Source organism: Chlorocebus sabaeus, chromosome 20 (assembly GCF_047675955.1).
Source record: "Chlorocebus sabaeus isolate Y175 chromosome 20, mChlSab1.0.hap1, whole genome shotgun sequence".
In the NCBI taxonomy this organism is placed as follows: Eukaryota; Metazoa; Chordata; class Mammalia; order Primates; family Cercopithecidae; genus Chlorocebus; species Chlorocebus sabaeus.
This window is the reverse complement of record NC_132923.1, coordinates 135,455,703-135,482,334: the sequence shown is the minus strand read 5'-3', so window position 1 is coordinate 135,482,334 and position 26,632 is coordinate 135,455,703. Positions and strand designations below refer to the sequence as shown.

At 55.5% G+C, this 26,632-nt stretch overlaps 1 protein-coding gene across 4 annotated transcripts; it reads right to left on the bottom strand.

Annotated features, from left to right (window-relative positions):
• Positions 1–364: 364 nt before the first annotated feature.
• On the bottom strand, positions 365–19,221 carry UBE2J2 (ubiquitin conjugating enzyme E2 J2). 4 transcript variants are annotated; one of them, XM_007981045.3, is made up of 8 exons: positions 19,033–19,221; positions 18,221–18,364; positions 12,927–13,057; positions 8,146–8,186; positions 2,779–2,881; positions 2,562–2,700; positions 1,500–1,580; positions 365–954 (listed from the first exon to the last, which is right to left on the bottom strand). In XM_007981045.3, the coding sequence occupies exons 3-8, from the start codon at positions 13,055–13,057 to the stop codon at positions 670–672; spliced, it is 780 nt and encodes a 259-aa protein (XP_007979236.1). In that variant the 5' UTR covers positions 18,221–18,364; positions 19,033–19,221; the 3' UTR covers positions 365–669. The 4 variants fall into 4 exon arrangements, with proteins under 4 accessions (XP_007979236.1, XP_007979234.1, XP_007979238.1 ...); XM_007981043.3 differs by lacking the exon at positions 18,221–18,364; XM_007981047.3 differs by lacking the exons at positions 18,221–18,364; positions 19,033–19,221 and adding an exon at positions 18,870–19,024.
• Positions 19,222–26,632: the final 7,411 nt, after the last annotated feature.

Below are 26,632 nucleotides of genomic sequence, written 5' to 3'. Positions count from 1 at the left end.
GGGCGCGGCTCTGCAGGTACCCGAGGCCCCCGCGCCCGCAGCCCCAGGGGCGCCCAGGAGGCCCCGCCCCGCCCCCCCGCCCCCCGCGGTCAAGGGCGACACCTTGTGGTCGGAGCGGGCAGGTCCTGGCTCCACGACCGCCGAAGGCCCCGCGCACTTTCTGGAAGGAGCGCGTTTCCCCTGACTGCCGAGACCAAAGCCCATCTCCCTGGATGCTGAGCCACGGCTGCCGCTGGCCCCGCCAAGCCCCGTCACCACACGGCCAGGCCACGCCAGCTCCCCCCGGCCCGCCGCCCCCGGAGCCCCAAGAGCGCACGCGCAGCCGCGGCCGGCAGCGAGTCTGTTTCTAAGCGACCACGTCTAATAGAATGAAAAACGGGTTTTTACTAAAACAGGTCCAAAGACAACACGGAAGAGAAGCTACAAATCCAGCGCACGAGCGGCCCATCCCCGCCAGCCCCAGCGGCGCGAGGCCGGGGCAGGCCTGAGGCTCGGGTCTCCTCCAAAGCCCAGTCACACATTTTGGTTTTCGCTTCCCCTTTCAGGCTTTTAAACGCTCAACCCAGGAGGCTGGAGGGTCCGCCGGTGCCGGGCAGTGTGTCCAGCCTGCCCAGGTCACGCTCTGGCGCGCGGTGCCCTCGGTGGCGCCCTGGTCTCGGCACCCGGGCCTCACTCCTGCGCGATGCTCCTCAGCACGTACTTGACCGTGTAGGCAAAGGCTGCAAACCCAACTATAACAAACAAGTTCGCCAGGGCGCCGCCCAGGAGTCCGTGGTGCCGGTTGGCCTGCTGGAGCCCCGCGAGGTTCGGGACGGCCCCCGGCGCATGGCCGTTGAGAAGCTGAATCCCATTCTGTACGAGGTGCGTCTCCCCGTCTGGAACCACGTCTGGCAAGGGAAGAGTCTGGGGTTTGCTACTGAGTTCGTCTTGTGCTTTCTGTTTCTGTTTAATTTCCTAAGAGAGAAACAGCGAGAAACGCAGCTGGTCTCCAACCAGCCCCTCAGGACCAGCACTCCCGTTCTCAGGAGCTCAGTCCACCGAGAACCCAGCCCCAGGCCGTGTCACATCCCGACCCCATCTCACAGGTGAGGGCCCGAGCGTGGCTGGCCTCACTGGCCCTGTGCCTCTTGGCCCCTGCACTCAGGCAGACCACAGTAAGGCCGAGCCACAGAGGCCAAGACCAGGGAGCACTCCAGTCCACAGGGCAGCTGCTGTGCCTCCCAGCCATCCCCAGACCACCCAGGTGGCCGCTCAGGCCACGAGCTCCATGCCCTGTGGAAAAGGCCCAGCTCCCAGCCCACCAGCACAGCTGTCCGCAGGCCACCCCCCAGGGCCCAGGCCTTCTGCCTCCCCCGCCTCGGGGCTCCTGGGGGAGAGGAGCCATACCCTGAGGAGGTCTGCAGCTTCAGGACCCAGATTTTACTCTTTGGAAAGAGGTGAAACTGAAGTGTTTTAACACAGGGGAAGGCGAAACCCATTACGGACTTTCTCTTTCTTACCTCCACAACTTCAGGAAATAATTCACAAAAGACTTTATCTTTCAAATTAAACGCTAAACTCTGCGCTGCCAGTTGTCTTTTCTAGGAAGGAAGAGAAGGGAATCAGCCAGAAAACTAATTTCAATTCTTTCAAAATTATAAAAGCAGATGATTTCTAAGTCAAGGGCTGCAGTCTTCATGCTGCAGAAAGCACTTAATAAGCACACTCTTCACAGCAAACTGTCTTATAAAGGCTTCTTAATCTTCTCATCAATTAATTATATCACACTCGATTCCTATTAAAAATAGAAAAATAAACACCATCTAACAAAAGCACTGTGCTCCCGCCTGAAAAGGCCCCCGCCATCTGTGCGACTGGCACTGCCTCGGCCCACCCCAAGATCCCGAGGAGGAGCCACTGGCGGGTGTGGATGAAGCTGGAGGTGAAGAAAAGCAAGACCGAGAGGCAGCAGGGAACACGAGGCCACAGAGCAGAGTAGTCTCCACCACGGCGCCTGGGACAAGGGGTGCCTGGGACAGGGGTGCCTGGGACAAGGGGTGCCTGGGACAAGGGTGCCTGGGACAAGGGGTGCCTGGGACAAGGGGTGCCTGGGACAGGGGTGCCTGGGACAAGGGTGCCTGGGACAGGGGTGCCTGGGACAAGGGTGCCTGGGACAGGGGTGCCTGGGACAAGGGGTGCCTGGGACAGGGGTGCCTGGGACAAGGGTGCCTGGGACAGGGGTGCCTGGGACAAGGGGTGCCTGGGACAGGGGTGCCTGGGACAAGGGGTGCCTGGGACAGGGGTGCCTGGGACAAGGGGTGCCTGGGACAGGGGTGCCTGGGACAAGGGTGCCTGGGACAAGGGGTGCCTGGGACAAGGGGTGCCTGGGACAGGGGTGCCTGGGACAAGGGTGCCTGGGACAGGGGTGCCTGGGACAAGGGGTGCCTGGGACAGGGGTGCCTGGGACAAGGCGGGAACTCCACCCAGCCCCGCTGCGGAGAAGAAAGGCAGCTGCACTCAGGAACAGACACAGCCGCAGACACCAGGCTGATGGCCCACAAGGGAGAGGCTCGAGAGCTCACCGTGAAGTCCGACGTCTCTATACTGCCCAGGGTGGGGCCCTTCTCCACCATGAAGCTCAGGAGCCCGGTGAGGATGGTGGAGACAGACCAGGCTGGGTTCCACGTGTCCGGGTGGAAATCCGTGATAGAAAGACACAGCCTGCGAAACAGGGGCCCTGTCAGTGCACACTCCCCACTGCGGCCAGAAAGCTTCCACGGCACCCTCCAGGCACCTTACCTGGTGTTGCACTTAAATCTTCCATTGGGAGTTATCATATAAATACTAGGAGGTTTGAAAGGAAATTCTCTGGGAAAGATTAGTTTTCCATGATAATAGCCACCTACATGGAAACAAAACAAAGAGCCTTGTCGTCCTCCACAGCAGGGGCTCCTGGAGACCTTGTCCCCATCCCCACACCACCCCGCCCCCCAGCTCAGCTCCTGAGTCCTCACTGCCCTTCCGTGCCGAGCCGGCTCCCAGACTCAGCCCCCCACTGACCTTACTCTCCAGTGCCGCTCCCGTCATGACCCACCCACTGTCACGACCACCCAGACCCAATGCCCCTCCCCACCCTACCTGTACCCACCACATGACTGGACCCAGACCCCCCACTTCCCCGGGAGCTCGAGACCCCCACAGCTACCGCACACCTCTCCCCCTGGAGTGTCCACACACACCCACACCAAGAGCAGAGGGTCGGAAGCGGCAGGCAGGCCTCCCTGCAACACCCTCAGCACATCAGGAGCTCCAGGCCCAGCTGAGGCTGCCCCTCCCAGGACTCAGGTCGACCCAGCGACTCTCCAGCACTGTTCGCTTCCCCGACCAACCACACCCAAAGGCCAGCAAAACCCACCTCAAACACACCCCTCTCCACCACCCCCTCCAAGTCCTGCCAAAAGCCCCTGCCCCGACCTGAACCCCTGGATTCAGGCCTCATCCGTGGCTGTTCCCACGTCCTCCCCTCCCAAGCTCTCGAATCCACCTGACCAGGCTTTCTCCCTGGCCCACCAAACCTGACCTGAAGGTCCACCTCAGGGTCACCCACACGTACCCACTGGTGGTGGTTTTTGTTTTTTTTTTTTCTCTCTTTGAGACAGAGTCTCGCTCTGTCACCCAGGCTGGAGTGCAGTGGCGTAACCTCCGCCTCCCGGGTTCAAGCGATTATCCTGCCTCAGCCACCTGAGTAGCTGGAACTATAGGCGCCTGCCACCAAGCCTGGCTTTTTTTAAATTTTAGTAGAGACGGGGTTTCACTGTGTTAGCCAAGATGGTCTCTATCTCCTGACCTCATGATACGCCGGCCTCGACCTCCCAAAGTGCTGGGATTACAAGCGTGAGCCACCGCGCCCGGCCTCCCACTGGTTTCTGACCACCCAACGGCATAGCCTTACTGGCTCTGCCTCTCCAAAGCCCCAACCTGGTCTAGCTCCTCCCTCCCCACCCCCTCTTCACCCACCCAAGCACAGGGCGCTCTCCTCTTAGTCCTGGCATCTTCCTGGAGTTGCCCCAGTTTCACAGCCTCCCATCAGAAGCCCTGGAATGGCTGCTCAGCCACTGCCCCCACAGTGCACCCACAGGCCCCCTGCACACTCCAGGCCACTACACTGACCGTCCACAGCACAGCACCCAGACGCCCCCATCCAGGACAGAATTCTGGCCACTTCCACCAAATGGCAACTTGGCAACTCCATCCTCCTGGTACCACACCCACGCAATGAGCAAATCCTGTTGGCTCCACCTTCAAATCAATCTAGATCCGCACATCCTGCACGGCCTCCCCCGGCCCTGCTCCCGGACCCTCCACAAACTGCCTCATGGCAGCCCCGCCCTAGCCCGAGGCCCACACCCTGGCTGCCCAGGCTGCACCTGGAGTTGGTTGGAAATTCAGAGCTTGGGGCCAACCACAACCAGAGCAGAAGTGCATGAGCCAGGACTCCCCGGCCACACCTGCATGCGTGTGCGCGCATGTCTATGCGTGTGCGTGCTGTCAGGACGTGTGTGTGCACGTCTGTGCGTGTGTGTGCATGCTGTCAGGACATGTGTGCGTGCATGTGTGTTGCATGTGCGTGTGTGCATGCTGTCAGGACGCGTGTGCGTGCATGTGTGTTGCGTGTGCGTGTGTGTGCATGCCATCAGGACACATGCATGTATGTCTATGTGTGTGCATGTGCACGCCATCAGGTTAGAGGAGCACTGGCCTCTGTCCTCCCTTCGGGCTCCCTGTGCATAATCCTGCCCCAATGCGAGTTCCCAAATTGCCGCCGGCTCTTCTGCTCCAGAGCCACCCTGTGTAGGATGCAGCACCCCTGCCCCTAGGGCGCTTCACATCTTGCAGGGAACTCTCATCGTTTTAGGCCACCTCGGGATCCACTCTGAATCTAGGCTGGACTTTCTCTGACCAGAAGCAGGGCTGTCACCCAGGACAATTTTCAGTTCACATCCCCCTTCCTCGAGCTGATCCACGCAGACGCCCATGCTATGCACTGTACCCTGGTGACCCCCCCGTGTCCCCACAGGCCCCACGCCCCACATGGACTGTGCAGCCACAAAGCAAGAGTCCCCCACAGTCACAGTGTGGCCACACGGCAGCCACACCACAGAGCCCCCCCGTCACAGCGTGACCACACCACAGAGCCCCCCGTCACAGCATGACCACACCGCAGAGACCCCCCCGTCACAGATTCCACTTTATTCTTTAGAAAAATTGTTTTAACTGTTCCAGGTCCTTTGCCTTTTCTTTTTTTTTTTTTTTTTTTTTGAGACGGAGTCTCGCGCTGTCGCCCAGGCCTTTTCATGTAAATTTTAGAATAAGCCTGTGTAGTACAGAAACTGAGATTTTGTTAGGACTGTGTGAAATCTACAGATTAATTCAAGGGGAATCATTTAACAACATTTGCAGGAAGCCAGCTCTGAACTGTCAGAGTGGGCATGCCTGGGCAGAACAGCCACGGAGCCCAGTGCACGGAGGGGACACAGCTAATGCACGCCAGGCCAGAAAGACATGGACCTGGCACAGAAGCCACCAAGAAGGCAGGAAGAGGGGTCAGAAATCCCCAAGTCAGGAAGGAAGCCATCGTCAGCAGCATCAGATACCAGAGGCTAAGAAACTGAGGACTGAGAACAGCCCCTTGGCAAGTGGCAATTCAGAGGGATTCCCTGGAGACTCTGAAGGAGAGCAGAGGGCAGGGCTGCAAACAGCAGAAGGCATCCCCCAGCGAGGGGGAGGGCCGCAGGGATAGGAGCAGCAGTGCCACAGAGGGGAAAAGGGAGGGGCAGTAGGAACACACCTGCCTCTGAAGTGAGGCTTTCCTGAGACCCAGGACCAGCACGGAGCCACACAACAGAAGGGATGGAAAGGGACCAGGATAAGTGCACAAGTGACAGGGTTGGGGCCAGCAACGGCCCCACCACACCCAGGGGCTGCCCCCTCTTCTCCCAACTGTGTCCAGCCCTGTCGGGGGAGCAGCTTATCTCCACCAGCAACTGACCTGGCTGGTGATGCTGAGGGAGGTGGGGTGTAAATACAGAATTAATATTCATCATTTATTTCAAAAAAACTAAAATCACAAAACAAAAGTAAAGCTGGCATAATTTTGCTTGTCAAAGACCACCACTCATTTTTTTTTTTTTTTTTTTTGAGACAGAGTTTCAATCTTGTCACCCAGGCTGGAGTGCAGTGGCGCAATCTCGGCTCACTGCAAGCTCTGCCTCCTGGGTTCAAGCGATTCTCCTGCCTCAGCCTCCCGAGTAGCTGGGACTACAGGCGCCCAACACCACGCCTGGCTAATTTTTTGTATTTTTTTAGTAGAGATGAGGTTTCACTGTATTAGCCAAGATAGTCTCGATCTCCTGATGAGTTCTGCTCGTCACCCAGGCTGGACTGCAACAGCATGACCTCGGCTCACTGCAACCTCTGCCTCCAGGGTTCAAGTTATTCTCCTGCCTCAGCCTCCCAAGTAGCTGGGACTACAGGCATAAGCCACCATGCCCGGCTAATTTTGTATTTTTAGTAGAGATGGAGTTTCTCCATGTTGGTCAGGCTGGTATCGAACTCCTGACCTCAGGTGATCCGCCCGGTTCAGCCTCCCAAAGTGCTGGAATTACAGGTGTGAGCCACTGCGCCCAGCAGTGGTTGATTCTTCAAATCAGCCGAAGGCACACAGACTCATCATAACAAGTAACACGCCCTGGACACTGCTCCCAGGCCTTATCTCGCCATGGCCTGCTGGCATCCCCAGCGCTGGTCACGGTCCATGGCACTAGGATCAAGTGCCTGCCCTACAGATGGGCTCCTGCCCTCCGGCTGCCCTCGTTGCAGATGAACCCAGAACTGGGATTCCCGGGCCAAAGGACAGTCCACGGGTATGGCTGTGAGAACTCGGCCAAAGTGCCTTCAGGAGAGCCTTTTTCTTTTTTTTTTTTTTTTTTGAGATGGAGTCTTGCTCTGTCGCCCAGGCTGGAGTGCAGTGGCCGGATCTCAGCTCACTGCAAGCTCCGCCTCCCGGATTTATGCCATTCTCCTGCCTCAGCCTCCCGAGTAGCTGGGACTACAGGCGCCCGCCACCACGCCTGGCTAGTTTTTTGTATTTTTTTAGTAGAGACAGGGTTTCACTGTGTTAGCCAGGATGGTCTCGATCTCCTGACCTCGTGATCCGCCCGTCTCGGCCTCCCAAAGTGCTGGGATTACAGGCGTGAGCCACCGCGCCCAGCCAGGAGAGCCTTTTTCATTGTTACCCACCCACAACCCTCCCGACAGTCCAAAGCAGGGGTTTGCAAACCTTCTTCTAGCAGCAGCACTTTCCTCTAGTGAAATATCACCCAAAGCCTCCACACACAGGCAAACAGAGCCTGCTGCTCCAGCCACCTGAAGCCGGGGCCCTGCGGCTGGACAGCCAACTGCTGACCTGGCCCTGCTGTGCCTTGCACTTGCTGGTGGGACAGTATCCACGGGCACGCTGACTCCTGACCTGGCCCAGACCAAGGCTAGCGCCCGCCTCCGCCAAAGCCCCCAGAAACTTGCTGACAGCTCCAGCATCTACTCTGTAAATGACACCCAGGACTCTCGGTGGTGTCTGCTGACCTAGAGGGGTCAGGCTGCTGGATCAGCCTTGGTAGCTAATGAAGGACTGAGGTGCTGGGCAGGTCCTGCAGCCTCCCAAAGCCCCAGATGCCACCACACAGGGGTACTTCCGCTTAGCTCAGAGACTGTCCTGGGGATCGCGAGACCCTGGGGGCACCCAGCACAGAGGGCATATTGAATACATATGTCTCTCCTTTGATGATATGCACCAGGTCTTAAGAAACAGTAGAACAGGCCAGCTTCAGTGTTTACCCCAGTCTGGTTCTCTCGGCTGTGGCCCTATGGTGTCAGAGGCTGGTGGACACAGACGCTACAGGCGGCCCGTGGGCTGACACACATCAGCAGAGCAAACACTTCCAGCGCGTGAAGCAGCAGACAAGGATGAGTTCCAACTAAGCCAATTCAACTAGCGCACATCCAAAGTAGAAAGGCTGCTGTTTGCAAATAAAAGATGTTGAATAGGCAAGGTTGATCCAGAATATAAAAACTGCCTGGTGTTCTTCTACCTAAGTACAGAATCCTTACCTTCGTAAGGGGTCATCTCTGGGCCTCGGACGACATAGTGCCTAAGGGAGAGAAGAAAATTACTTGGGATTTGGGGACAGCAAATTCTCCAAAACCTGAAGCATTCCAAGCCTGGGGTTTATAGGACCCAGTCAAAATTACATTCACATTCAGGCAGCGAACAGATGAAGGTGAAATGTCACACAGCCACACAGCTTCAAAGCTCCCAGTCTCTTCTACTGTGGGTGCTTTTAGTCTCTTTGTAACAGGATCTTAAAGACTATACTTCACATGTTTATCATAAAATACCTTTGTTTCTACAATATAACATGCACAAAGCTAATCCTAATTATTAATAACTGAAATCTTAAATAAATTTTAATTTCACAGTACGTTACTAAGATGTACTTGAAGACGGTAATCCCAGCACTTTGGAAGGGCATGGTGGGAAGATCACTTGAGCCCAGGAGTTTGACACCAGCCTAGGCAACACAGCAAGACCTCACCTTTATTAAAAAAAAAAAAAAAAAAAAAAAAACAGCCAGGCGTGGTAGTGCATGCCTGTGGTCCCGGCTACTCAGGAGGCTGAGGCGGGAGGATGCCTGAGCCAGGAGTTTCAGGCTGCAGTGAGCTATGACTGCTACCATATCCCATTTGGGCAACAGAGTGAGACCCTATCTCCAAGGAAAAAACGATGTACTTTAAAATGTATATTCTTAAATGTGCTTATACATAATGTGTTTTCTGGTATCACACATGCAAGCTAAACAGGACACAGCCAGTGATGTGGGGACAGCTCTGTGCCCCAGCCGTTTTTCATGCTCCTGGAAAAACCATGAGTGACTTAAGCAGCTGTCCTGGAGAAGGAACAGGAACTGCCGTGATTGTCCCCAAAACCACAGTCCCCACACGGAGCTCACCCTCAGACCAGGAGCAGCAGCAAACTGACTAAACCCTCCTCCATACAAATAAACAAGGCTTCTGCTTCACGGAAAGAAGTGTCTGGGCTTTACAGATTCCCAAACCAAACAGAAGAGCACAGAGATGGAAAGTAAAGCCAGCTAGAAATGCCAGAAACCAGACACGGCTGCAACTGCCAACACCAGCCAACACCAGCCATCATCGTTCCCCTTGCTCTCTCCCCCAGGACATGTGTGACATCAGTTTAAAACTAACAGGGGCCCAGGCTCAGTGGCTCACGTCTGTAATCCCAGCACTCCGGGAGACCGAGGTGGGTAGATCACCTGAAGTCAGGAGTTCGAGACTAGCCTGGTCAACATGGCGAAACTCCGTCTCTACTAAAAATACAAATATTAGGCTGGGCGCAGTGGCTCACACCTGCAATCCCAGCACTTTGGGAGGCCGAGGCAGGTGGACTGCCTGAGGTCAGGAGTTCGAGATCAGCCTGGGCAATACGGTGAAACTCCATCTCTACTAAAAATACAAAAATTAGCTGGTCATGGTGGCGCACACCTGTAATCCCAGCTCGGGAGGCTGAGGCAGGAGAATTGCTTGAACCTGGAAGACGGAGGTTGCAGTGATCTGAGATCGCGCCGCTGCACTCCAGCCTGAGTGACAAAAATACTCAAAAGAAAATACTAATGGGATGATGTGATGTGTGCTATCTGCCAGCTGATATGTTTTCTTCAAAAAATGCCATTATCATGTGTCAGTGGCCCAGGAACCCAGTGACTCCGAGCTCAGCACACGATGCACCCAGGAGTGTGGCCTTAAGTTATTCCTGTGCCCAAGCAGCGAACACTGGGAAGAAATAAAGAAGTCGCTCTCTTCCTGAGACAGAGCCCAGCAGCCTTGGGGCAGCGGAGACAAGATGGGATCCATGTGGCCCACAGCGCACCCCACAGGCCTTTCCTGGGAAAGCATGCTTCTCTCAGGGAGGGGAGAGACACCTGTGGAGGCCTGCCAGGGGCTCCCGCAGCACAGGCCTGACACTGACATTGTCGTCCCGGGTCAGGTGCCACCACCTGACAACAGGGGCTTACTGCCTCAACACGCAACGTGGTCTACGCTGAGCCCCTGCTCTCCTGGAAGTCAGGTATTTTGGTATTTTGGCAGGTGCCAGGCAGAGGATGCCTAGGACCAGCCCCATAAAGTCCCTGGGCCTTCCCCTGAAACGTTTCAGTTTCCAACGAGCTTCTCTGGTCAACATCCCACACGCGCCGTCCAAACCCAAGCTCCTGCTGGGAATGGAGCACAGAGACTTTGCCCCACGTGCCTCTTCCACTGCTGTTTTCTCTCCATAATTTGTGTGTGCGCGTGCGTGTGTGTGTGGCGGAGTCTCGCACTCTCCAGGCTGGAGTACACTGGCGCGATCTCAGCTTACTGCAACCTCCACCTCCCGGGTTCAAGCAATTCTCCTGCCTCAGCCTCCCAAGTAGCAAGTAGCTGAGATTACAGGCACACGCCACCATGCCCAGCTAATTTTTGTATTTTTAGTAGAGAAGGGGTTCCACCATGTTGGCCAGGCTGGTCTCAATCTCCTGACCTCGAGATCCACCTGCCTCGACCTCCCACAGTGCTGGGATGACAGGCGTGAGCCCTCGCGTCCAGCCTCTCTCCGTAGCATTAATGGTGAGTTTTCTTTGTGAATCATCCAACCTGCACAGGGTCTTGGGGATGCCTGACCCACAGACTTGTGGGAAACGATTCCCCACACAATGAAGGCGTCCTCGCAACCAGGGAGGCGGCGGCTACCGTGGAACTTGTCCCTCGCACCTGCCAGCAATGTCCTGGGGGGCCACATCTGATTTTCAGCACGGGGGGCAGAGAGCACTCTGGTGGCCAAGGGGCTCTGCCTCACCCTGGGTATCCTCCACCCGCCTGGGCTGGGCCTCCTCTGTGAGCCACAGAAGGTGGACCCCTGACCAAGCAGAAACACACTTCCTTTCAACTCACTGAAGTATCTTTTCTCTGGAATTAAAAAAATTAGGCCAGGCATGGTGGCTCATGCCTGTAATCCCAGCACCTTAGGAGGCTGAGGCAGGCAGATCACCTGGGATAAGGAGTTTGAGACCAGCCTGACCAATGTGGTGAAACCGCATCTCTACTAAGACAGGAGAATTGCTTGAACCTGGGAGGCAGAGGTCACAGTGAGCCGAGATCATGCCATTGCACTCCAGCCTGGGCAACAGAGCAAGACTCTGTCTCAAAAAAATAAATAAGGCTGGACGCAGTGGCTCACGCCTGTAATCCCAGAACTTTGGGAGGTCGAGGCGGGCGGATCACGAGGTCAGGAGATTAAGACCATCCTGGCTAACACAGTGAAACCCCGTCTCTACTAAAAATACAAAAACAAAAAACTAGCCGGGCATGGTGGCGGGCACCTGTAGTCCCAGCTACTCACGAGACTCAGGCCAGAGAATGGCGTGAACCCGGGAGGTGGAGCTTGCAGTGAGCTGAGATCGCGCCACTGCACTCCAGCCTGGGCGACAGTGCTAGACTCTGTCTCAAAAAAATAAATAAATAATTAAAAAATAAATAAATAACTTTTTTTTTTTTTTTTGAGACGGAATCTCGCTCTGTCCCCCAGGCTGGAGTGCAGTGGTACGATCTCAGCTCACTGCAAGCTCCGCCTCCCAGGTTCATGCCATTCTCCTGCCTCAGCCTCCCAAGCAGCTGGGACTACAGGCACCCGCCAACACGCCTGACTAATTTTTTGTACTTTTAATAGAGACGGGATCTCACCATGTTAGCCAGGATGGTCTCAATCTCCTGACCTCGTGATCCACCCGCTTCGGCCTCCCAAAGTGCTGGGACTACAGGTGTGACCCACCACGCCCGGCCATAACTAACTATTTTTTTTTAAGATCAAAATATAAAACATCCTCATATTTTCCTTTTTTTTTTTTGAGACAGAGTTTCAGTCTTGTTGCCCAGGCTGGAGTGCAGTGGCGTGATCTCGGCTCACTGCAACCTCCGCCTCCCAGGTTCAAGAGATTCTCCCATCTCAGTCTCCCGAGTAGCTGGGATTACAGGCGCATGCCATCATGCCCAGCTAATTTTTGTATTTTTGGTAGAGACAGGGTTTCACCATGTTGACCAGGCTGGTCTCAAACTCCTGACCTCAGGTGATCTGCCCGCCTCAGCCTCCCAAAGTGCTGGGATTACAGGCGTGAGCCACCATGCCCGGGCTCTCACGCTTTATTTCTTACCAAATTACTAGCAGACCTGTCATGGCGGTGTTTCTACAGAGCGGTATGCACTCTCACACTCTATACTTCAAAGGGGGAGAGTCATCATGAGGTGAACGCTTATGAGGCACAAGCCCTCTCGTTGTCAGCCTGAGGGTCGGGGCACCTGGCCCAAGCCAGTGCCAGCGACAGGAGTATCGGACCCTAGTCCAAGCCAAAACAGGCTGATTCCCGTATCCAGAAGCAAAGACCAGAGCCTAGAAAGGCAGTTTCTCCTCTAAGTGCCTGGAGCACACATCAGCAGCAGCTGTGAGCCCTGTATACCTGGACCCCTCCCCAAGGACCCCACCCCAGATTCTCTCCAGCCCCAACCTGAGGCAATCTGGACCCCGCCCCCTCAAGGACCCCACACCAGAGATTCTCTCCAGCCCCAGACTGAGTCAAGCAGGGTTCTGTGACATCCCCAGCATGCGTCCATTGGGAAAAGACCGGAGAGTGTCCACCAGCCCCTGGGCACCCACTCACCCCTGGGGAGGGTGCAGGAGCACCTTGCCAATGCCATGACTGGGGCACCAGGCTCACCCAGCCAGGCCAGCAGAGGCCTGCGTGGCAGTGAGAGTCAGTGCAGGGTGATCAGTGGCGCAGCCTTACCACTCAAGAATATTCGAAGGGAGGGGCTCGGCACAGATGTAGGGCACTGGGTCTTTCTTAATGCGAAGGTAGTCCTGCTTCAGCCTCTGGGTTGCTGTGGTTGGAGCCCTCTTATTGCTGGTGCTGCTCATCTGTTAAAAACAATGTCTACACTGACGAAGAAAAGTGGTGCTGGCCACAGCTCTCCCCCCAACGCGGCTCCGCTCCCGTTTCTGCAGCCCACCACTCATTCAGGGCCCAGCCGTAACGTACACACCTCAGCCCAGTCACCCAGAGTCACAGCTCACAGGTCACCCTGACTTGCCACCCGCCCAGATACCCAGAGGCCCTGCGGCTTCTCTTTTCCCATCTGTCCCGCCACCGCCTTCACTGACACAACGTACAGCTCAGGTACAAAGACGAGGAGAAACCCAAAGCCTGGCTCCCGTCCTCAAAGAACTCACACAGGGATACACTTACAGGGCCTGAGGTGGTGCTAAGGCCACAGCCTCAGACCAGCTCCTGAGGGCAGCTACTTGCACCTTCCAACTCTGAGCTCAAGGACCTCTCACTGATGGAGAATCCACACCATGGAAATGGGCAGGCACCACCGCCAGCCCCTCCACTGCACCCAGAAGCCCACTGCCCAACATTTACCACTGGCCACAAGCAAAAGGAGCCGCAGAATGGGGAAGCCTCTGCGGCTGGAGTGACGAAGACTCTGGAGACTCCAAGGCACTCGCTGGGCAAAGGAGCAGCTGTCTTCCTGGTAGAAGGGGCCACAGGTGAACAGGCCACACCTGAGAAAGTCCAGCGTGCAGGGGCCCAAGCACAGTGAGGGCAGGGATAAGACTGGCCAGGGAGGCAGAGCCAGGGCATAAGGGTTTATTTTCTTATTTTTTGTGAGACAGGGTCTTGCTCTGTCGCCCAGGCTGGAGTCACTGCAGCCTCGACCGCCTTGGCTCAAGCAATCCTACCACCTCAGCCTCCTGAGTAGCAGAGACTACAGACGCGTGCCACCACGCCTAGCTAATTTTTTATTTTTTGAAGAGATGGGATCTCACTGTGTTGCCCAAGCTGGTCTCAAACTCCTGGCCTCAAGTGCACGCCTCAGCCTCCCAAAGTGCTAGAATTACAGGCATGAGCCACTGCAACCTGGGCCCCGCAGGGGTTTTGAGTCCAAGCCTTAAGGCAGATCGTATCTTCTGTTAGGAAGGTCACTCTGGTGGCTCCAGGTGGGACATTCAAGACAGCATTGCAGGCCGAGCACGGAGCGTGAGGCACCATCATGCAAGAGAAGAGGCTGGATCAGGGACCCCAAGGCCCCTCAGCCATGCCCGGGGCTGGGGAGAGGGGTGGTGATGAAAACAGGACTCCCTGCTGCATCAGACTAGCTCCAACTCAAACCTCTTTTATTTATATATATATTTTTTGAGACAGAATCTTCACTGTTCATTGCCCAGGCTGGAGTGCAGTGGCGTGATGTCTGCTCACTGCAACCTCTGCCTCCCAGGTTCAAGCGATTCTCCTGCCTCAGTCACCCAAGCAGCTGAGATTACAGGCACTTGCCACCACACTAGGCAATTTTTTTTTGTATTTTTAGTAGAGACGGAGTTTCACCATGTTGGTCAGGCTGGTCTCGAACTCCTGACCTCAGGTAATCTGCCCACCTCAGCCTCCCAAAGTGCTGGGATTACAGGCGTGAGCCCCCCGTGCCCAGCCATGGCCACACGCTTTAATAAGGTCCCTGGACATCAGTGGTCATCAATAATGGCCAGTGACCAGTGATCTCCATCCTGACCTCCCAGTTCCCACAAACCTGAAGCCGACTCCACCAGCTTCCCTGCTGATATGCTTTGGCTGTGTCCCCATCCAAATCTGATCTTGAATTGTATTCCCATAATCTCCCACGTCGAGGGAGAGACCTGGTGGGAATTTATCTTGAATTGTAACCCCCATAAACTCCCATGTTGAGAGAGGGACCTGGTGGGAGGTGATTGGATCGTGGAAGTGGTTTGCCCCAAGCCGTTCTCAGGAGAGCTGACGGTTTCCAAGGCAGTGTTCGCTGCTCTTGCCCGCTCTCTTGCCCGCTGCCATGTAAAACATGCCTCTTTCCCTTCCGCCATGGTTGTAAGTTTCCTGAGGCCTCCCTGGCCGTGCGGAACTGTGAGTCCATTAAACCCCTTTTCTTTATAAATTACTGAGTCTCGGGTACATCTTTATAGCAGCATGAGAACCAACTCACACACCTGTAGACAGCCACACACTCTACCTCCCTTCAGTCTCTGCCTGCAAGAGATCTCCAGACTTGAACTCTCTGACTGGTTTATTCCTTCTCAGAGAATCATCACCAGTGGCCTGTTCAGTGTCTGTTCCCAACCTGAGGATGGCGATGGCCAGGGCTTGGCTGCTCACCCCACACCCCCAGGGCCTGGAGTACAGAGCTCAGCCAGGGCACCCACAGCGTGCTCCCAAATGTGCAGCCGAAGCACCACCCTCGACCCTGCGTCTTGTTCTGGGGTCCCTGACTCTTGCAATCCTTGTTCACCACATCCTTCCCATTCCCATTATCCTCTCTAATACAGAATGGCGTCACTTCTTCCATCAGCACCACAGCAGCCTCCCAACTCCCTCCTTGAGTCCAGAAGGTCTGAGCTTCTAATCTCTTCCCATCTCAAGGCCCTCGTGTACCCCTAAGTCCACACACTGTTCTGATCACCCACTCCCCCAACTACCCTTCAGGATGCTCCACAGTCAAGCAAAGAAAAATCAACACCTCGGCCGGGCGCGGTGGCTCAAGCCTGTAATCCCAGCACTTTGGGAGGCCGAGACGGGTGGATCACGAGGTCAGGAGATCGAGACCATCCTGGCTAACACAGTGAAACCCCGTCTCTACTAAAAACACAAAAAACTAGCCGGGCGAGGTGGCGGGCGCCTGTAGTCCCCGCTACTCGGGAGGCTGAGGCAGGAGAATGGCGTAAACCCGGGAGGCGGAGCTTGCAGTGAGCTGAGATCCGGCCACTGCACTCCAGCCCGGGCGACAGAGCAAGACTCCGTCTCAAAAACAAACAAACAAACAAAAAAAAAGAAAAATCAACACCTCCTCCTGCCTGCCAGCCCCTTGACAGAGCAGCCCCAGTCAGCCCTCCTTGTTTCCAACTCCCAAGACCCAGCACAGCCCGGGCCCCACTCCAAACCCCTGACCAACACACTCCTTCTCACAGCTGCTTCCCAGACTAGACTGTACTGGAAACTCCCCTAGGCCCTTCCGGGCCACCGCCTTCAGAGGCCTCCCTGATTTCCCTGCCAAATGCCTCCCACTCTGTCACACATCACTGGCCTCCATGTGACCCCACACACCATGCAGGGCCCTTTCGGGCCCCAGCAGAGACAAGGGCGGGCTCCTCTGCCTAAGGAGTGCCTCCCCAGGAGGGCCCTCACCAGGAACAGGGTTCTAGTCCTGCCCGGGAAGGAAGTGCTTCCACACAGTGGCATCCCCAGCTCCCGGCTCAAGAAGCCAATGGGGGCCGGGCGCGGTGGCTCAAGCCTGTAATCCCAGCACTTTGGGAGGCCGAGACGGGCGGATCATGAGGTCAGGAGATCGAGACCATCGTGGCTAACACGGTGAAACCCCGTCTCTACTAAAAAATACAAAAAAACTAGCCGGGCGCGGTGGCGGGCGCCTGTAGTCCCAGCTACTCGGGAGACTGAGGCAGGAGAATGGCGGGAACCCGGGAGGCGGAGCTTGCAGTGAGCTGAGATCGCGCCACTGCACTCCAGCCTGGGCGACAGAGCGAGACTCCGTCTCAAAAAAAAAAAAAAAAAGAAGCCAATGGGCCAGGGATCTCCCCTCAGGCCAACACCTGGTGATGGACACAGCGATGACCACTAGCAGCACCTCCACACAGGCCGTCCTTTCAAATGCTCACCCTGAAGCTAACACTCTGCCATATACAAAATAATTCACTGAACAATTCAAGTACAGCTGTGTCTGGGCTTAGCTAAGTGGCCAGGCTGCGGGTTTAATGAAAGTTCATGGACAGCCACGCAAAAATAAAATAGATTCCATCAAGTCAGTCACAAGCAAGCTTCCCTCCCATACTAGCTTGGAGAGGCTTTTAAAATCATGTTCACGATTCAACTGCTGTTTCCCCAGACACCCTTCCTGAGCTTCACACAGAACAGCGTTCTCACGTCCCCCAGGGGGCCAGGGGGCAATTTCCCCCAATTCATCTCATCCCAATATGACAGCAGGAAGGACAAGGAAAATAAAAATCCACAAAGGGGCTGGGCATGGTAGCTCACACCTGTAATCCTAGCACTTTGGGAGGCCGAGGTGGGCAGATCACCTGAGGTCGGGAGTTCAAGACCAGCCTGACCAACATGGTAAAACCCTGTCTCTACTAAAAATACAAAATCAGTCAGGCGTGCTGGCAAATGCCTATAATCCCAGCTACTCAGGTGGCTGAGATAGGAGTATCGCTTGAATCCAGGGGGTGGAGGTTGTGGTGAGCTGACATCACGCCATTGCACTCCAGCCCGGGCAACAAGAGCAAAACTCCATCTCAAAAAAAAAAAAAAAATTAGCCGGGTGTGGTGGTGGGCACCTGTAATCCCAGCTACTCTGGAGGCTGAGGTGGGAGAATCACTTGAACTCCGGAGCCGGAGGTTGCAGTGGACCCCGTCTCAAATTAAAAAAAAAATCCACAAAGGAAGCAAACTGTGAGAACAGAGTTTGAAGCATATGTGCCTCCGGTTCCCTTCAAACATCCCCACAGACAAGGGATACCAAGCACATCATCCTGCTGAGAGAAAGAGTTGGCGATTTTAAAACAAAAAGGTACAGAAAAAAAAGTTTACACGGAAACTGCATAAAAGCAGCGTGAATCACCGAGGGCAGCTGTGCCCAGGCGCTGAGACAGTGGCTGCCCAGCATCCCTCACCCATCCCTCTTTGTCTGGACAGCTCTTTCCTGCTTAGGGATGTGGTAGGAAACCTTGGCCTGACCCATCTGCCAGGCGCGTGGCACGCCCAGGTCGAGGACTGCCACGGAAGTCTCTGCCTTCTCCACCAGACTGCTCCGAAGGCTGGATGGAAGCCCGGGCCGATGGAGGTTGGACACTCACCTGTAACTCACACATGCACCTGCCTGGCTCACCTGCCTGTCACTCACACATGTACCTGCCTAGAGCGGAGCTGCTAAGGAGGTCAGCGGTGCCAGGCCGTGCGGATGACGGACTGCGAGTTCCGGGCACCCAGACCCAACCACGCCCTAGGCTCAGGTGCTGGACTTTTGGATTAAGCGAGATACTCACTTTTTCGGAAGCCAGATTACACCGTCTGTTTCCCCTGGGGCAGGACGCGGGGCCACCGACCTGCCCCAGCCAAGCCTGCTGTACGCTCCTCGCTGCCCTCCCACCGGGCTGAGGCCCGACCTCTCAGCCGCTTCCTATCTGGGTCTGGCAAGAGGGTGGCAACCGGACTTGAGTTAAATACACACGCACTAAGTGGCAGGCATTGAAAAGGAGGCCAGGAGGTGACCCCTGGCCAGGGGCTGAGAGAGTGCAGGGAATTGGCAGGTGTGGACGGCGAGGCCCGGCGCAGCTCAGGGACTTGTTCCGGGCTCGTCTTACTCCCGCCGGCCGGCGGTGGAGCCAGACTCCGGTCTCCCACTGTCACCGCCCGGGTTTCCCAGAAACGCTGGCCCCGAGCACCGTCCCGGGCACGCTCGTTTCTCTCGTGCCTCTCGGGGCAGTGTGGGGTCTAACAGTTCAGGGCGAGGCGGCGGCGGGCTCAACGGCAGCCCTCCCCTGACACAGACTCCCGGGATCCATTGACAAACCAGGATCGAGGCTGCCCGTCCTGGGGCAGCCGCAAGTGTCCCAACGGACGGGAGACCCGGCCTAGTGGTCAAGTCCCCGACCTGACCCTGACCCGGAGCTCCGGGAGCCCGCCGTAACCGACCTCGGGTTCCGCGCAGGCTCGGGCCAGGGCCCCGCGGGCGGCGGGCGCGAACGGAGAAGCGTCGCGCAGGGTCCCCCGCAGCCTCGGGCCGCCGCTGTGGCCGGCTCCGGCGGGGCGGTCGAGCGGGCCCGAGGACCCGGCGCAGGCCTGCGAGCGCGCTCACCTCTCCCTGTCGCTGCGCGTGGGCCGCCGCCGCGCTCAGGCTCGCCGTGGTCGAGGCCGGAGCAGGGTGCGGAAAAGCGGGGCCCGCGCCCGAAACAGCCACACCGCGCCGCGACTGGGCCCACCGAACCCGTCGCAGGACCGCCGCCGCCTCAACCTCCAAGATGGCCGCTCGCGGGGCGGAACCAGCCTAGTTTCTGCTTCCGGTGCGCGGTCCCTGGGGGGCGGGGCGCCGCTCTAGGCAGCCTGGAGGACCGCGCCCACGACTCTCTGTCGCCGTCGGCGCCGGGCGGGGAGGGCGGGGCGGTCGGCGCGTGCGCACTGGCGGGCGGCTGCGGGCACCGTTAGTGGGCGCGAAAGCCCCGGACCCCGAACCCGCGCGCTTACGTCCCCACGTGCCACGGCCCAGGGCGGCAGGCTCGGCTGAGGGCGACCCTGGTGGAAAAAGGACCCCGACCTTCCCGCCTCCCAGCTCCCGCCTTGTCCTCCACTCCCACACCCTGCCCGGCCCTTAGGGGAGGCGCGGCGCGGCCCCGGCGTGGAGCGTCCCGGGCGCCTGGAGGCCTGGCTCGTTCAGGGACCCGAGAGTGACACGCGTGGGATCGCTTTGCGACCCACGTCCGCGCCCCAGCACCCTCTCCTGCGGGAGCCTTCCCAGCCCCGGGACGTCCCCGCCCCAGCACCCTCCCCCAGCAGGTGCCTTCCGAGCCCCGGGACGCCCCTGCCCCAGCACCCTCCCCCTGCAGGTGCCTGGCCCAGTCCCGGGACGCCCCGACCTCCCTCTGGACAGACTGCAGAAAGCGCGGGGCGCTGCGTCCTCTCCACCTCTCTCTGACCCCAGACACATTGGGAGGGAGCTGTAGGTGGTCGGGCGCTGGGGTGGGACGCTGAGGGCAGGCACACAGCCCACCGCCTCCCCGAGAGGCAGCTAAGGACAGCGGGGAGCTGAGGGTGGTCCCCTGGTGGGGGTTCGGGAGGTGGACCTCGCCACCTGGCTGCCTGTGGCCCTGTCCTTTGCCCCAACCCTGATGGCCTCTCAGGGACAACCACAGGTCAGCAAGGTGGCTGAACACTAAGGGTGGGTCCCGCTGTGGCTACGGGCAGAGGGCAGGCTGTGTCCATGCTCAGCCTGACTCTGCCCCTCCGAGACACCTTGGTGGCGGTCTGAGACGCTGCTGCAGGTCCTGGGGCAGAAGCCAGGAGGAATGTCCACACAGCCTCAGCCCGTGGGAATCCAGCCGGCCTCCATTCCTGAGGTCACAGGCACCACCTTCGGAAAACAGCTCAGCATCCAGCCTCCTTCCTCTGCCTCCTCTCAGGCCTCTGCCGTTCCCATGCAGGGCGGGCCGAGCTGTTTTTACAGCATGGAAAGTTATGTAAGGGAAGCCACACCGGCCGCAGATACAGGCACCGGCACGTCCACTCGCTTGCACGCTCACAGCTGTGGCCCGTGGCAGATGGAGGCCCGCCCTGCCTTGTTTGTCCCTCAGTTGTGTGTGATGAGAGTGCACCTTTGGGGACTCTGCAGGTGGGAAGGCTGCAGTGAGGCTCAGCTCAGAGGATCCTGCTCAGGAGCATGGCTGAGTCACACCCCAGGGAGAAGGTGCCTGGGACAGGTGTGGCCAGCATGCCTTGCCAACCCCCCACCATGGCCCTTACCCCACCCACTTGCATTTGTGGCCTTCTGGTAAGCAGGACACAGGCTGCCCAGGCCTTAGCCAGTGGGATCGGCACAAGCAGCTAGGTTGGTGGCGGATGGTGGCTGTAACCTTCTCAACCCTGAGATTGCCCTCCGAGGGCAGGAGCAGCCCTTCTGCTGTGGGCCGGCCCTCAGGAGGGACTTCCTCTGGCACCTTCAGGAATAGGACAACAGGGACCACCCTCAGCATCTTGGGCAGTGGGGGGCACCCTCTGCTTTGGGGACCCAATGAAACATCCCCCAACCCAGTTGCCACCTCCTGCCCCCACCTCCTCCAGCCCCCAGGGTCAGACCAGAAAGCCTGGGCTGCCTCTGAACAGCAGGGACTGTCTGGCCGGTGGGGGCTTGAGGGACAGAGAATCCCAACCTGGAGGGTGCACACCCAAAAGCATCTGAGGAAGGTTAGAAAATTTGTTTTGCCAAGGTTAAGAACACACCCATGACAGCCTCAGGAGGTGCCCAAGGTGCTTGTGGCACAGCTTTTGCTTTTTTTTTTTTTTTTTTTTTTTTTTTGAGGCGGAGTCTCGCTCTGCCGCCCAGGCTGGAGTGCAGTGGCCAGATCTCAGCTCACTACAAGCTCCGCCTCCCGGGTTCCCACCATTCTCCTGCCTCAGCCTCCCGAGTAGCTGGGACTACAGGCGCCCGCCACCTCGCCCGGCTAGTTTTTTGTATTTTTTAGTAGAGACGGGGTTTCACCGTTTTAGCCAGGATGGTCTCGATCTCCTGACCTCGTGATCCACCCGTCTCGGCCTCCCAAAGTGCTGGGATTACAGGCTTGAGCCACCGCGCCCGGCCAGCTTTTGCTTTTATACATTTTAGGGAGACGTGATTTATTTACACGGGTTCAATCGGAAAGGGCAGGATAAGTTGGGGTGGTGTGGGGAGACTTCTAGGTTATAGGTAGATTCAAAATGATTCTGATTGACAGTTGGTTGAAAGAGTTACTATCAACAGAAAGGAATGTCTGGGTTTCAGTAAGGGGTTGTGGTTTTCCATGCAGCTGAAGCCTCGGGTCTCCAGCTTCAGAGAGAATACCTTGTAAATGTTTCCTATCAGACTTAAGGCCTATGTTGATGTTAATGCTGGTCAGCTTTTCCTGAATTCCAAAAGGGAGGAGGTATGACCTACAACCCCTTCCCACCATGGCCTGAGCAAGTTTCCAGGTTAACACTGGAATGTCCTTGGCTGAGAGGAGGGCTCCATGCGGATGGTTGGGGGGCCTTAGGGTTTAATTTTTGGTTTGCATTCACCCCTTCTGGCCAAGATTTGCCAGAGGCAACATCAATGGCTACCAAATCTTTATTGTGTCTCATAGCATTGCTGGGCTGGTATGGCTGCCTACCCTGGGTCAATCCTGCCCCTCAGTAGGACTCCCTACAACCCAGGGACTTAGAGTTAAAAGATTTACAGCCCATTAAAATTTCTAGGCCAGATAGGAATGGACATGGACCAGCATTCATTACCCCTTAAAACAATTTTTTTTTTTTTTTAGATGAAGTCTCTCTCTGTCCCCCAGGCTGGAGTGCAGTGGCCTGATCTCGGCTCACTGCAGCCTCCGCCTCCCGGGTTCCACTGAGTCTCCTGCCTCAGCCTCCTGAGCAGCTGGAACTATAGGCGTGCACCACCACGCCTGGCTAATTTTGGGATTACAGGCATGAGCCACCATGCCCGACCTATCATGTAACATTTTTATACATTCTTTTTTTACTAAATGTATTGCAGCTTACACAGACCATTCACGACCTGTGGACTTTCTAGATGGTCCTGAACATCCCTTTTTTAAAACAACCAGTCATTTATTTAAGGACATTTACCCTACAAGATTCTTTCTCATATAAAATTATTTTTCTTTTAACCTTATTTAACAAAAAGACCTCTTTATATCTATAACTTCCCTCAGTCTCCCTTATTTTCTTGTTCTTTTTACTTCATTTTATACATAAACTTTAAATAAGCTTTGAATTAGACAAAATTATTTACCTTTTAATAAGAAATTTTGTAGAAAGAACGTTTTCCTATAATTTTTTTTTTTTTTTTTTTACATGCAGTCTCACTCTGTTGCCCAAGCTGGAGTGCAATGGCTCGATCTCAGCTCACTGCAACCTCCCCTTTCCAGGTTCAAGTGATTCTGCTGCCTCAGCTTCCTGAGTAGCTGGGAGTACAGGCATGCGCTACCACACCTGGCTAATTTTTGTATTTTTCAGTAGAGACGGGGTTTTGCCATGTTGGCCAGACTGGTCTCAAATTCCTGATCTCAGGTGATCTATCTGCCTCGGCCTCCCAAAGTTCTGGGATTACAGGCGTGAGCCACCATGCATGGCATTCAGCTGGGTTTAGAGTTTTATTAATGCTTATGCCAAGTTTTGACCCCTTATAAATCAATGAATGCAAACAAAAATGTATGCTGACAGTTTTAAAGACACTTTTTATATTACTTTACCAATACTTTTGGCTGGGCACAGTGGCTCATGCTTGTAATCCCAGCACTCTGGGAGGCCGAGGCGGGCGGATCACGAGGTCAGGAGATCAAGACTGTCTTGGCTAACATGGTGAAACCCCGTCTCTACTAAAATATACAAAAAATTAGCCAGGCGTGGTGTCAGGCGCCTGTAGTCCCAGCTACTCAGGAGGCTGAGGCAGGATAATGGCCTGAACCCAGAAGGTGAAGCTTGCAGTGAGCCGAGATCATGCCACTGCACTCCAGCCTGGGGGCAGAGCGAGACTCCATCTCAAAAAAAAAAAAAAAAAGATTTTACTTAAGTCACGTGAAATTTGTTATTATGTACTAAATGTATGGGTACTCCTTAACTTAAGCTAATTTGGTACCTTATGGCCATAAAACATATAACAGAATCCACATATGTACACATAAACACATCTGAACACACATACACACTCATACAAAAACCCTACAGCTTTTGCTTTACACCTCTAACCATGACATATCAACACAAAGTCACTGGTTAGAAAAACAATAACAGAAAGAAACATCTAGATGCAAACTGTGGATGTCATCTCAGTAGAAAAGTAACAACAGGTCGGGCACAGTGGCTCACACCTGTCATCCTGGCATTTTGGTAGGCCAAGGCGAGCGGATTGCCTGAGACCAGGAGTTCAAGACCAGCTTAGCCAACATGGTGAAACCACGTCTCTACTAAATTTACAAAAATTAGCCAGGCATGGTGGCGCACACTTGTAATCCCGGCTACGGCTACTTGGGAGTCTGAGGTAGGAGAATAACTTGAACCCAGGAGGCAGAGGTTGCAGTGAGCCAAGATCACACCACTGCACTCCATCCTGGGCGACACGGTGAGACTCTGTCTGAAAAAAGAAAAAAGTAACAGCAACTTTAAAGCAGGCAGCAAAGGAAACAGAGAGGTAGAGAATTTAGGAACTCTACAGTTCTTTTTTTTTCTTTTTTGAAGCAGAGTTTTGCTCTTGTGGCCTTGGCTGGGGTGCAATGGCACCATCTCGGCTCCCTGCAACCTCCGCCTTCCAGGTTCAAGCTATTCTCCTGCCTAAGCTTCCTAGGTAGCTGGGATTACAGGTGAATGCCACCACGCCCGGCTCATTTTTGTATTTTTAGTAGCGATGGGGTTTCACCCTGTTGGCCAGGCTGGTCTCAAACTCCTGACCTCAGGTGATCCACCCACTTTGGCCTCCCAAAGTGCTGGGATTACAGGGTAAGCCACCGCACCTGGCCAGGAACTCTGTAGTTCTATAGTTGCAGTCCGACCTTTGGGCTCTGAATTTTTCCTGGATGAAATTTGCCCATCAGTTTAAAACGTGCCCCAAAAGACCATAATATGAAGCCAGCTGGGGCACTAGGACACCCAGCATGCCCTTGACATTTTCAGTTTTACATCAACACTTGCAAGTAGAGGCGCCGTAAAACCAGTGGGTGCCTGGAAGGAGGTAGTTCCCCGTCTTTCCTGAGTCTTACATTATTTATTTCCCACTTTTTTTTTTCTTGAAAGGAGGAACTGGGTTGTGGTTCCGTGGAGCGGGTTGAGTGTGACGATTGTGGACGGGTCGTGGGCGGGACTCCACAATGTGTCACCACTGAGGCATCCTCGCCCTCTTACGTGTCTCAGTTTCTCTCTCTAGAAGTCCAGCACCTCTGAGAGGACTCAGAACACGGAGTGAGCAGCTCCTGCCTGCATCTCCTGGACGAGTCTTTAAACTGATTGCGTTGGGGGTCCCTGGGGAGCTGCTGCATGTCGGGGGGGATCAGCCCACAAGACACACCCACTTGGCTCACAGTCACCCAGGGGCGCCTTTCAGGTGCGAGGAGCAAAATGCCATTCTTTCTGGAGCTGAGAAAACTCAGTCTCTCATTTGTCTATACAAACAACAATTCAGTTCCTCATACAAACGCACGGACAAGCCAGTTGGGCTTAATTCTGGGAGAAAAAGCAACAGAGAAGACCCCAGGGGTGCACATCTGAGCTAGAAAAAAACGGGGTCGTTCTCCTTGTCTTAAGAAAAAGGCGGCCAGTTGGGGTGGCTCACACCTGTAATCGCAGCACTTTGGGAGGCCAAGGCGGGCGGATCACGAGGTCAGGAGATTGAGACCATCCTGGCTAACACGGTGAAACCCCGTCTCTACTACAAATACAAATATTAGCCGGGCGTGGTGGCGGGCGCCTGTAGTCCCAGCTACTCGGAGGCTGAGACAGGAGAATCACTTGAACTCAGGAGGTGGAGGTTGCAGTGAGACGAAATCACGCCACTGCACTCCAGCCTGGGTGACAGAGCAAGACTCTGTCTGGAAAAAAAAAAAAAAAAAAGGGGGCCGGGCGCAGTGGCTCAAGCCTGTAATCCCAGCACTTTGGGAGGCCAAGGTGGGTGGATCACGAGGTCAGGAGATCGAGACCATCCTGGCTAACACGGTGAAACCCCGTCTCTACTAAAAATACAAAAAACTAGCCGGGCGAGGTGGCGGGCGCCTGTAGTCCCAGCTACTCGGGGGCTGAGGCGGGAGAATGGTGTGAACCTGGGAGGTGGAGCTTGCAGTGAGCCGAGATTGGGCCACTGCACTCCAGCCTGGGCCACACAGCAAGACTCCGTCTCAAAAAAAAAAAAAAAAAAAAAAAAAAGACCAGCTGGTTGTCAATTTTAGTCATTAAGGAGGATTTCCAAGACAAAAACCCTAATTCCGCTGCTTCCCTAGGAATGGGGCCCCGTTCAAGACTGCTGTCTACCCTCCTGAAAACAGGAACTAAAATTCGAACTCCCCTTCCCTGTTGGATGTGAGCTCGAACTCCAGAAGTTACCAGCCATCCACTGTCATGGAAGCAAGTAAAACTCCAGAAAATGATTCATACAGCAAAATAAACTTCAGATCTCTACCAAATTCTGAGAGGTCAGGAGTTGTGTGGGGAGCTCTGAGGCCTCCGTAAATTGTCCTATTGGTTTGAGCCATAAGGAGAGCTTTAGCTGGTACCAGGCACCAATAGGAAATCTGTCAAAGGTCAGGGGCACCTCCATTCAGAAGCCCTTCATGGTTACCAAGGTGCGAATCCAGAAGTATCTGAGACACGTCTCAACCAATTTAAAAGGTTTATTTTGCCAAGGTTAAGGCCATGCCCGGGACAGGGCCTCAGAGGTCCTGACGACACGTGCCCAAGGTGGTGTGGGTACAGCTTGCTTTCGTACTTTTTTTTTTTTTTTTTGAGACGGAGTCTCGCTCTGTCGCCCAGGCTGGAGTGCAGTGGCCGGATCTCAGCTCACTGCAAGTTCCACCTCCCGGGTTCACGCCATTCTCCTGCCTCAGCCTCCCGAGTAGCTGGGACTACAGGCACCCGCCACCTCGCCCGGCTAGTTTTTTGTATTTTTTAGTAGAGACGGGGTTTCACCGTGTTAGCCAGGATGGTCTCAATCTCCTGACCTCGTGATATAC

Bases quoted from the DNA above. Each gene is read 5' to 3' on its own strand.
- UBE2J2 (XM_007981045.3), bottom strand. From the start codon at position 13,057: ATGAGCAGCACCAGCAATAAGAGGGCTCCAACCACAGCAACCCAGAGG. The intron at 8,187-12,926 runs GTAAGGCTGCGC...TCTCTCCCTTAG, and splicing joins CCTTCGAATATTCTTGAGTG to GCACTATGTCGTCCGAGGCC. The intron at 955-1,499 runs GTAAGAAAGAGA...TTTCTCTCTTAG, and splicing joins TATTTCCTGAAGTTGTGGAG to GAAATTAAACAGAAACAGAA.